General features: G+C 50.5%; 1 protein-coding gene across 2 annotated transcripts; it reads right to left on the bottom strand.

Moving 5' to 3' along the window:
- Positions 1–174: 174 nt before the first annotated feature.
- fbrs (fibrosin) lies at positions 175–11,489 on the bottom strand. 2 transcript variants are annotated; one of them, XM_058068501.2, is made up of 18 exons: positions 9,719–11,488; positions 8,977–9,144; positions 8,865–8,891; positions 8,206–8,235; positions 8,091–8,139; positions 6,623–6,956; positions 6,297–6,532; positions 5,915–6,219; positions 5,761–5,805; positions 5,561–5,662; positions 5,038–5,121; positions 4,852–4,890; positions 4,501–4,572; positions 3,748–3,901; positions 3,579–3,659; positions 3,390–3,473; positions 3,052–3,271; positions 175–2,972 (listed from the first exon to the last, which is right to left on the bottom strand). In XM_058068501.2, exons 1-18 carry the CDS (start codon positions 10,022–10,024, stop codon positions 1,400–1,402), a joined length of 3,909 nt encoding a protein of 1,302 aa, XP_057924484.2. In that variant the 5' UTR covers positions 10,025–11,488; the 3' UTR covers positions 175–1,399. The 2 variants fall into 2 exon arrangements, with proteins under 2 accessions (XP_057924484.2, XP_057924486.2); XM_058068503.2 differs by lacking the exon at positions 4,852–4,890 and having other exon boundaries at positions 9,719–11,489.
- Positions 11,490–11,537: the final 48 nt, after the last annotated feature.

The raw sequence follows: 11,537 nt of genomic DNA, 5'->3' as shown, positions 1-11,537 counted from the left end.
CTAAATCACAAACGTGATCGGAATAGGTTCGGTTTTGCTTGTCCATGTTCGACACACTAATGCTACCGTTGCTTCCTTTACTCATTGCAGACTACAGTAGTTCTACGGTACATCCTTATAAACAACTTGTGGCGCTAGTGCGCCAAAGCAGAACAAAAGACCCAAACAAGAGAGTAAACAACAGTTCATTTAATAATTCATCTTTGTTGTCTCTAAGGGAGGGGCTGGAAAGGTATAAAATGGTCATATTAAAATAATCGACCCAGTCTTTCCCCACTCAGCGTGTCCAATGTTGATGTCTGTGTAGGCGTCTTCAGTCCTTTAGCATGTCCCACAAATCCACATACAGTATATAACTTATTGTCAGCAACGCAGCTTTCAATATCCACGTAGAAGGCTCTAAAACGTCGCCCCAAATGGCTGTAACACATAAACCGAGGGTGCACAGTCAAAGCTTAATAAAAGGCATAGAGATCCATGAAGAGTCCACAGGAACCTTTTGCATGATGTGCAGTATTTCTACCTGGGGGGGGAGAGAGTACTGGTGCATACCTGAAACAATGACAACGTAACAGTGAATATATTTATTATCATCATTATTATAGAAGATAATGTTACGAATAATAATTACAAAGGCATTTAGTCTAGACTACTATAATCTGGTCCTGCTCATATAGTCCAGAGGAAGGTGGGAAACAGGAAGCTCTAAAACGCTGTATTCACTCTCACACGCACGCAGCGTTGCACAGTTCATTTTGCCATCCATCCTCAGGGAAGAAAACAAGCCCCAAAACAAAGAGAGGGGGTGAATCTCATGTTCCGTGATGCTGAGGCTTTCAGGGTTTGTCATTTTTGGGTAAAGCAAGAAACTGAGGTACAATGCTAAGTGACTCATGGATTGGTCTCATCAGTCTTTTCACAATGACGGACACACACGCACAAACACGAGGCATTAACCACTTCACCTTCGCAGTCTACGAGCCTTCCCTCCCAACGCTATGTTGGATTGTGACCAGTACAGCTTTGTGACATAAGCACGATGAGAATGAACTCGACATGTTTTTCAGGCATGCATACCTGTGGAAGTCATTGACAATCCGCATCCGGAAAAGGCCTGCTTAAAAGTCTGCATCCTTGATAACAAAATTGCACCTCTTCTGACAGCAGTGAGCGACTGCTCGCAGAAAAGAATAAAAAGTCAGATGCACACAAACAACGTTGTCTAAATTGCACTGATAACACATTGGTCAGTCTTGCATTTTCTCCCACCAGTTGCAGCCCATCAGGGCGACGCCCACTGGGACTTTTGTGAGAGCGCGCACGAGCACGGTGAAGACATGAAGCGAGCAGCACAGTGATCCTGAAGTTTCCCTTCATCTCCTTCACTGTTGTCCCTGTACTATCTGGACTCCCCGTCTTTGTGGGCGCTGAACAGTGCCAGTTCACCAGGAACCCCCAGTCTGGAGCCGCGGGGCGGCGTGGATGACCGGTTGGTGACGGACGGAATGAGTGGCGGCGGCGCCCCCATCGACAGTGCGCCCACCAAACCTGCAGGTGTTTTTGCCAGAATGCCGTTGGGCACGTGGTGTGCATTGAGTGGGCCCAGACGCGAGTAGAGGCCCATGTGATGCTGGGAGGCCCCAGGGGGCAGGGGGTGGGACAGAAGGCTTGGGTGCAGCTGCTCCAGGTGAGCAGCGGTAGCAGCATGAGAGGGACTGGACAGGTGAGAGCCAGGGGGGAGGTGAGGGTGCATCCCAAAGAAGCGCGCACGCTCAAAGTCTTCCCTTAAGATCTGCGCACGCTGCTCCTCGTCCATCAGCCCCCCTCCCGGTGTTCCCAGCTGGTGAGGCCGATCAAAGTGGTGGGCCATCAGGGCGAGCTCCTGGCGGACCACGGGATTGGAGGCCGTAGACGTGGAGGGATGGTGAGGGGCTGACGCAGCAGCTACAGCCGCAGCCCTCTCCGCCTCCAGTAGACGCTGGTGCTGAAGGAGCCGGGCGAGGTGGGGGTCGGAACGCAGGGCCAGGTGGGGGTCGGACCGAAGCGCCAACGCCTCCCTTCGATGCTGCTGCTGCTGCTGTTGATGATGATGATGATGCTGCTGGGCTGCCAGCTCCCTCCAAGGATCCCAGGTGAAGCTGTGTGGGCCCTGTGACGGTCCCTGCGGGGGGCCGTGGTGGAAGCGCTCCCCACCTGGGCCCATGACCAAACCGGTACCCGCCGTGCTGCCGAGATACGCTTCAATGGCCCTGGAGCGATCCAGCAGGGAAAGGTGGGTGGGTGGGTTGGGAGTGGGGGGAGGGAGGGGAACCCCAGGAGTGGGAGTCAGGGAAAGAGAGGACGAAGGCGTTCCGGAACTGGGGTGGTGTGGATGGCTGTTGGGCCGGTCGAAGGCGTTGTTGGGCAGCGGGGGAGGGAGGGAGATGGGGATGTGCTCAGGCTCCTCTTTGCGCTCCTCCTTCACCTTAACAGGCGGCAGCAGCAGGGGGGGCTTGGAGACGGGCGTTGTGGACTTTTTAGCCTGAGGCAAAGAGGTGACGGAGGCAGAGCCGGCCGTGGATGCGGGGAGGGCGCCGTCTCTTTGGGAGTGTTCACTGTGGAGGCCGTGTGCTGCCGGGCCGAGTGGGCGGGGGTAAAGGTCCAGGGGCGACTGAGCTGAGCGACTGGTGGGCGGGGGGGTGTTGAGCACAGAGGACGAGGAAGACCGGGGTCTGTCTCTGTCTGCCGCCAATAAGGAAGGGCCAAGAGGCGGCCCGCGTGACGTCACTGTTGGCAGCGGCCTCTTGTCCCCGTCTCTGTCACGCTCTCTGTCTCGGTTTAAGCTGCGAGTCATGTCCTCAACAGGCCCGCCGCCGCCCCCTGCGGCGCTGCTGTGGCCGTTGATGTGGGACACGGGGGTGCTGCTGCGGGGCTTAAAGGAAGGAGCCACAGGAGACATCCTCACAGGTTGACGGCCGTACAGCATGTTGTCTCTGTGGAACAACATTGGAAGCCACGTCATCGTCACAGCTCACAGTCGTCAATTCCAAATAAATATGAGTAACCTCGTACCTGTCCTTTTCGTCTTTGATGTGGGGTACATCCCTCCTCTCTCCATCCTTCCCTCGATCCCTCTCGTCTCGCTTGTCGCCTCCTTTGGCCCAGCTGGGGCCCGCGGGGAACCCAGACGGTCCTCCGTGGAGGCGGTTCCATGGGTTGTGATGGTTGGGGGCGTTGGACAAGTTCCCGACCATGCTGGCGGGGGAATCTTTAGGACCAAACACGGAGCCCGCTGCAAACCAGAGTTTTGATACCATTTATATATGCACGTATTCCGAGATTTATCTCAAACGGACCAGCACAAATTGCAGCTCCAAAATAAACACGTTTCCAGATGTGAGGAGACTGACCAAGTGTCGGGCTTCCTAGTCCTCCAAAGGCACCAGAACCGAGGGCTCCCAGTGGGGTAAAGGGTGGGGATCGACCATATGGATCTACAACGTGCATGCACATGTACATAATGCAATGCAAACTCATGCATCTTGACAAAAATCAGTCAAATCCACCGTGTCAGAGTGGAAAAAAGGCACTGCTCTTACCCAAATGTGCAGCTGGAGCCAGGAAAGACGAGTGCGGTGCTGATGGAGCGATGAAAGGTGCCGAGGGCGGATTGACTGCACCTGCGGTGGAAGTGAAAGGACTGCTCACACCGTGTCCGTCAAGCTACACGAGCAGGATACATCTGACTGGGAATGCGTGTGATGAAACCTGTCGCTGAGAAGAGACTGGGAGGTCTGGTCAGGTCGTGGCTCGGAGGCAGGGGCCCCCCGATGGGCCCCATTGGGCCAAGTCCACCAGCTCCTGGAAGACGAGCCAGCAGGTCGCTGCGGAAGTCCAACTTGTGAGGGTCGGCCTGCATCAGCTGAGAAACGGCAATATTAGGATTAGAAACGGCGTATGGAGACTAATGGTCTTGTTCTAGTGTTCTAGTGTTCCGGCAGGATATTGCAGACTAGGGTTGGGCGATAACTTTTATGTAGCGGTAGAAATCCTTCCATTGATAAGAAAATGACGTATACTGGTGGAAATGAGATTTCTGATGACGTGTTTTCCTACAGCGTGCTACACCACACTGTATTGACGCATTGGCGATAAACGTCTAGCATGGTCCAGCGACAGTCAAGAAAACTGGGAAAACAACCAAGAGAGAGAAAACGAGCATGGTTTCGGATTCAAAACAGAAATTGTTGGTAAACGCGGGGGTCTTGCTGTAATACGGAAGTGGTTTGGTTTCAATAAAGCAGATGAAGGAGACGTGGAAGAGGAGAGGGACAGAACGTAACCAGCGACTGGACTTTGAGGTCGTCCTGTCTCCAGACATGTTTTTTTTTTTTAATTATACGGGTTAAGGTTTGCAGTTTTTTTTATCCAAGACACAGCTGAATCCAATCATATTGCCCTATCGTGATCAAGATGCACACAAAGGTCCGTATCGCCCAACCCAATTGTAGACAGACGTACCTTTACTTTCTTCTGATGGCTCAGAATCATCCAGGCCACGTAAACATGCATAGCACACCACTTTCCAGGTTTCTGCGGCACACAAATAAAGTTTTGGTTGCGGTCATTGTCAGACATGTGTGCCCCGATGGCCTGCCTCCCACGGCGGTAATGACTCCACACACGGAAAGTTCTTTTCAACATTGAGAGTGGGGGACAGAGGAAGATATGAGCTAGCTAACTGGTGTGCAAGGCCAGTGAAGAGAGCATTAGCGAAGCGACATGTGAGGTTAGAGCAGAGTGAATGAAGCAGTCAGGAAAAGTAAAAATAAGCGGAGCCAAAAAGCAATCAAAACATCTGTTTGTGCTTACATTACTGATTTTCAACGATGTCCCAAATGGATCAGTTAGCTACGAGAGAGCAGAAGTGGGGAAACCACTTTTAATCCACATGTCGGAATGAGGAAGTGTCTGCGGCGTGATGGCGCACACAACCTGACAGTCCACGTTCTGTATTGCACTGTCAAGTCCGGCAATAATGCAGAGTCCGTTCCTTACCCGGGGGTCTTTGGGCTGCAGGTGGTGAGGAACAACCCCAAGGCGAGTGCTTAACTCCGGACCGGTTCCCTGAGGGACGAGAGGCTGCACACACACACACATGCACTCATTATAAAAATCTAATTTTTCTTATATATTAAGTATTTTATATATTATGTATCAAATTAAAAGCAATGAACACAGAGCCGCCATCCACCAGTTTGTTTTGGGCCGTGTGCTAGCATGCCTTAACTTGAGTGGTGCATTAGCACCCAATGACGTCATCACACTGTAGCTTTAAGAATTCCCACATCGTATCAGCATTTAGGACCAAATATTAGGTGGTTAGTTATTTAGTGTTTTCTTTATCATCATGATCTGTGATGGCAGGGTGCAGATGAAAGCAAATATTGGCACAAGTGCATCACATGAAGCAATACACCCTGTTTTGTTAGGCCGCGTTTCAATTGGCTCCTTTGCCTCTTGAACGGACCAAAATGTTCTGACATGCTCGTGATGCTGGTCACAGACCAGTTCTTCTCACCTTTGGCTGGAATGCTCCTTGCAGGGAGCTGAAAGGCCCGGTGGGAGGAATCACAGGCTGGATATTGGGCACTGAGGGCGGTGGTGGGTACGGTGGGAAGAACTGTAATGGCACACAGACGTGAGCTCGAGTTGGGTGAAGCAGCACTACCACACACACACACACACACACACACACACATGCGTGTGTGCACTACTTACAGGGTGCCGGTACAGCCCCTCCATTTTGCCCGGGTACTTATCAAACTGCAACGCCACAAAAAAAGCAGCAAGAGGGTTAGAAGATGTCATATCTGGAACTCGGTCCGCATTCCAGACAGGCTGGAATTTGGCATACGTCACGGGTGCTCCTTACCAGGGGCGGCGCAGAGGCGGTTGGGTGCAGGAAGGGCGTGAAGTGTTGGTGCGTGTGCGTATGTTGGTGCTGGTGGTTGTGCTGATGGAATTGGAAGGCCAGCGGCTGGATGCTGGGCTGGTTCTGGGAGTTCCGACCGGTCGACCCCGGCGTGGAACTGGACGCCGACGGCCCGCCGGGTGTGGAGCGCCCCGCGGCGGTGGCGGCGGCGCTGCTGCTCTCGGCACCCGGTGCGCTGCGTCTGCCCTCGCGCTCTTGTGCGTTCAGGAAGTGGGAGTTCAAATTCTGACGTAGCATTTCCTGGTCTGTGCCGGAACATGTTGCGTTGTTAAAATGACAATAAAAAAATGAGCGATGAGACGTGTGGTGGCACTCGGTGTACCTGCTGCGGTGGAGTGGGAGGGGCCTTGCAGCAGCGGGGGAGGGGGAGGCAGGCCAGGTGAGGAAGTGAACAAGGCTCCAGAGTTGGCGCGAGATGGGGGTCGGAGGGGCCCGGAAGACCCCGCGCCCCGGATGTAGGACATCGACACACTGGTGGAGGGGGTCGGGGGCCGCATGGAAGCTGAAGACGCGGCAACAGATGAAATTGAAGATGGCGGTTTGGCCGGAGTGCTGCTCCTGAGGAAAAACACAACGTCAGTATGCGTTTGTCCAACGAGCAAGGCGCAGATTAGAACTGATCCAACAAAAACTGAGGCCCTCGCTGACCTGCTGTAAAGGGAGTGCGAGGGTCCCGCCAAGGTGAGGAAGGGCTTGGGCTTCGACAGCGGGGGGCTGCCGTTGTGTCGGCCGCCGTTCCCATTCATTGGACCCGGTCTCGGCACCGGGCCAGCCGCTGTGACCGGCGAGTGGGAAGGCCGGCAGGGGAAGGAGGCGGAAGAGGTAGAAGATGAAACAGGCTCGGGGAAATGCAGCTCCAGGCTTTTCTCCTGACTCCGCTCCAGGCCGGACACCCTGGGCGTCACCATCAGGCGCGGGACGCCATTCCGCGCCGGCACGGTCGAGCAGTTTTTATTGACGGTTGAGGGCGGGGGCTCGACAACTAAAAGACAACAAGCATGGCATGACTCAGAGCGCCGGCTTTTATTTGATGAAGATGACGATGATGGAAGTGTGCCAGATTCCTGCTGAAGCTAATCCTTGCAAAATGATCCCTCTCTTACCTGACAAACGTCACACCCTGCAGGAATTCACAAAGTTGCCATCTTATAACCAATCAAATGTGTCCCCGAACAACGCTCAGAAACGCCCTTCAACCGTGTAACCAATCAAAGGTGTCCCTGGCTGGCCCACCCACGTCCTCACTTCCTTATTCACCGTGGATAATCTCTTATTGTCCCTCATTTAATAGGCAAAGTAAGCATATATTCCCAGCTTTGTTGACATCCTGTGCTATTTGGGGTTGAGGTGGGCGTGTCCAAACCACATACCAAACTTTTACATTTTTGTGTAACTTTTTTTTTTTAACATTACACTTTTCTGCAGTTGTTGCCCCCCCCCCCAAACCACTTTATGACTTTCATTTTTCAACTTCAGGCTAATTTTTTCTCTTAATATTATGACTTTATTCTTGCAATATTTAGCCTTCATTCCTGTAAAAAAGACTGCACAAACATGACAAAAAAAACATACATTTTTACAAAATTATGTTTGTGGAAAAAGTTAACGTTATGACAGTAAAGTCATAATATTACGTGAATAAAGTAATAACCACCAGAAGAAAATTTGTGAGTTGAAAATAGTGGAACAAACAAAACAGCAGAGATTTAAAAAAAAAAAAAACAGCTGTAATTATGAGAATAAAGTCAAAATAAAAATGTTTTCCAACAAGAAATTAACTTGTAATATTATGATGACAAATAACGTCACCTTAGTACCACTGAGTTGAAATAGTAATGATTTTTTAAAGTTAGAATATTTAATAATAATATAATATTATGAGATACTAAATGAAACAAAATTGCAATTTCTGGGAAACTAAGTTGTGAAAACGGAATGTTCTGAGAATAAAGTTGCCGCAGAATCTGCCATTTTAGGTCAAAGCAATCACACACGCTAAAAAAAGAAAAATAAATCCGGGAGGGACTGGAATGTCACCTTCAGATCTAAATTTAGCATCGCACATGAGGTTAAGTGTTTCATCACTGTGGGTGCAGCACTTTCATGACATACTCACCTTTTCTGGTGCTGACTGTGAACACGGGATCCATGTCATGGTCCGAAGCCTGGAAAAGACCCAAGAGGTGGTTATTTATGTTAAAGAGAAAAAAAAACACAAGTTCAGAGCATACCTTGTCTCCGGCGTCGCTCTCCGTGTCACACTGAAATTAAGGAAGAAACAAATCACTATGTGTGTGTGTGTGTTTTTTTTTTGCATTAGTCAATGACAACAACAACTAAATACAAAATGCAGTTTTTAAATGAAAATTTTTATAGTTGCTGCCACCACAACAACCGCAATCAAGCGTTTGCGACAACTTGCAATGGGTCTCTTATGGCGCTGTGGAGGAATTTTTGCAGAATTGTTGTCATTCAGCCACATCAGAGCTCTCACTGTGGTTGGCTAGGGTCCCAAAGCTTTAGAAACTGCTTTATAAGCTTTCCCAGACTGATGAAGCTAAATGACTTTCTTATTTGTTTCGGATTTCTTTAGGTCTCGGCATGATGTCTCATTTTTGAGGATCTTTTGGTCTACTTCACTCTGTCAGGCAGGTCCTACTTCAAGTGAGTTCTTCATCAAGAACAGGTGTGGGAGCAATCAGTATTTTTTTTTTTTTAACACAAGACCAAATCAGATTTTTTTCTCCCTTGATAATAAAAGGTTTCATTTAAAAACTGCATTTGGTAGATGTGTTGTCATTGACTAATATTGACAAACAATTCAGTGTGACGAAAAATAAAAACTCAGGAAGGGGCAAACACTTTTTGATAAATACAAATCTATACTTACAATGTAGCCAGTCTCCAAAGGGTGGCCCTGCAGCAGAAAAACATTCTTAGCTGCTGTGATTCCAAATGAAAGTTTCGAAAAGGAGAAGACCTGGAACGGACGTGCCACTCACCTCCATCCTCCTCCTCTTGCTTCTGCTCTTGTTCCAGCAGTAGCTGTGCGGCGCGCCTTCCTCCGGCTCGGACAGAGGCCCTCCGCCGTTCTCCTCTGGCCCTCTCTTGCCCTTGTTCCTCCGACCCAGCATGTCAGTGCGCTGGTTGGGCTTCAAGGAGCAGTCCATCTGGCGCAAACAGGCGTTGGAGAAGAGAAAAAGCACCAATGTGTAAAAAATAAATAAACACGTGATCTGTAACGGACCTTGTCCGTTGCAAGAGAGCGGCTGATTGTCGACCGGCGGGTCATCGCCCACAAGTGTATCTTTGCTACAATCACACTGAGCAGTTGACCAAGTGCTTCGGGCTGTATGGTGGGGTTGCCACGGAAACATTCTGGCTGGCCGTGATTAGCATCAAGGTTGATTGGGACCCTTAAATGACATATTTGATTGAAATTCTCCTTTGATTACAACTAAGGGACATAGTCTCTTCTAGTCTTTCTGGAAAATCAAGCAAGGAATTGAACCTAGTGGCAAACACACAGGAACTGGTGTGGCTCATTTAAAAAGCAAAAGACGTTTTGCGGATTCTCAACACCTTCCAGAATGAGAACATGAATAATTGAGGCCATCCATGGACGGATGGATGGCGGGATGCCTGGATGAATGGATGGGGGTTTGTTTGGGAAGGGCACTGCAAGGAACGGCGTTTGTCAGCGTCAGTCCCCATGACAGCAGGTGTCAACATGCACACATTCACCTCCAAAGCCTCCAGGCTGACGAAGCTGGCGATAGCGAAGCCATCGATGATGTCTTCCTCACAGGACACGGACTCCCTCTTCCTCCGGCGGGGGGGCCTGTGTCGGCCGAAACCCGGTCGGCCCTCTTTCCCACCCCCCGGACCCCGGACACTGTTGGTCCCGCAAGCCTCCCGATCGGAGCCCGACGACAGGGACGTGGCCCTCTCCTCCGCCAGGTTCATCCTCCTCCGCCGCCGATCCCTGTCGCGCTGGGATCGGGATCGGCGGCTCTGCCTGAATCCGGTGCTTCGGCTCGGGCCCTCCATGTCCACACGGCTAGCCTTTTTTGTCACTCCAGTGAGACCAAAAGGCACTTTAGTTCAAGTCCCGGTCCGGTGGAAGGCACCGAACCGCAAAGAGACGACACCACCAGCCGGGCCCTCGCGCTCAGCCCCCAGTTAAAATGGCGTTAATTGAACCAGTGGCTGCTATTATTTGCCGTCCTTTAACAGTCTGCTGGCATCGAGGCCTTTCTTGCGGCGGAATTTGAGTGTCATTTCAAAAAGTGTCAACACACAATCCTCGACCCATGAGGGAATTAAAGCACGTCCACGACCACCAGCGTCTCCTAAACAGCTAACACGAGCTTGCTAGCAGGAATATTCACAAACAACCGAATAAGTTATGAGCATGCAAACAAAAACGACAGCCCAGCTCGCGTTGACGTCAATAATAAATCACCCCTACACTGGTTTTGTATTGGAAATCAGGCCATTGTTAACATTCCCGTCAATAATTTCTGCTCACGCTGACAATTTATTTGCCTGCTAGCAAAATGACACGGTTAGCTAGTTAGGAAGGCCGATAGCCCAAACAACGCCAACACACGGCGGTGACATGACTGCGTTGCTTTGTGAACGCAGTCAACGCTTTTACATTTAATTACATCTACCGAGCAAAAAGCGGTTGTTGCGTTTAATGTGACAACTGGATAACGACGGGTTAGTGTTGACTGACGCTAATTAGCATTCGCTCATTCGGATAGCTCGGACGGGCTAACTCAATACATCACAATATAATCAGACAGCAACCGAAGGATAAACATGTATCTTCGCTACAGCGACGCGCGACTAATACTCGGCCAGGTAACAGGGCAGCAAAAGTATATTCCCCGGTCGAGGTTTTTATTTTTAATGTCGACGTGTTGACGGCCGAGAATGATGGCTGAGTTTGTGTCCATCAAAAGAAAGACGTAATGTTAGCACTACCGCTAGCTAGCATTAGCCCATCCAGCTGTTAGCTAGCAGGGGGTTTATCCCTTTTTCCCCCAAAGCAAACTGAAAGGATTTGGAGCTTCTACTGACAATCGCACGTTTAATCGCACTATATTAGTCCTTCACGCACACAAACGGTTTAGTTCCACCTCCATCGCTTGGAACGGAATCCGAGGCCCGCTGATGAAAGCCTCGGTGTCGATTTCCATAAACGAGGGTGTCGGCCAACCCCCGTCGGGCTGGGCAGCTCCTCCGTGCAGCCTTCACTGTTTAGATCCAATGTTTAGCCACAAGTTCAGCCCCTCGCCGGCGGTCCTTGCTTGTGCTTCCCTTCCCCCACCAAATCCACTGTGCAAAAAAACTATACACCGAGGAAGACGATATGTCCCCCGCAGCTTCCTTTTCACTAGTTTCAACTCAATTGGTAATTTATGATGGAAATCAGGGAGACACAACCCTTGTCAGCCGTGCATTGCATTGTGTGCGCTTGTCTTCTTCCCCCGTCCACCCGGAGCCTTCTGCAGCCCCAGTTTATCCACACTGCCACCGTGTGGGCGAAAACATC

Source organism: Doryrhamphus excisus, linkage group LG6, assembly GCF_037039965.1.
Source record: "Doryrhamphus excisus strain RoL-2023G ecotype Guam linkage group LG6, RoL_Dexc_Guam_v1.1, whole genome shotgun sequence".
In the NCBI taxonomy this organism is placed as follows: domain Eukaryota; kingdom Metazoa; phylum Chordata; class Actinopteri; order Syngnathiformes; family Syngnathidae; genus Doryrhamphus; species Doryrhamphus excisus.
Note: the sequence above shows the minus strand (reverse complement) of the source record. Positions and strands in the feature narration are given on the sequence as shown.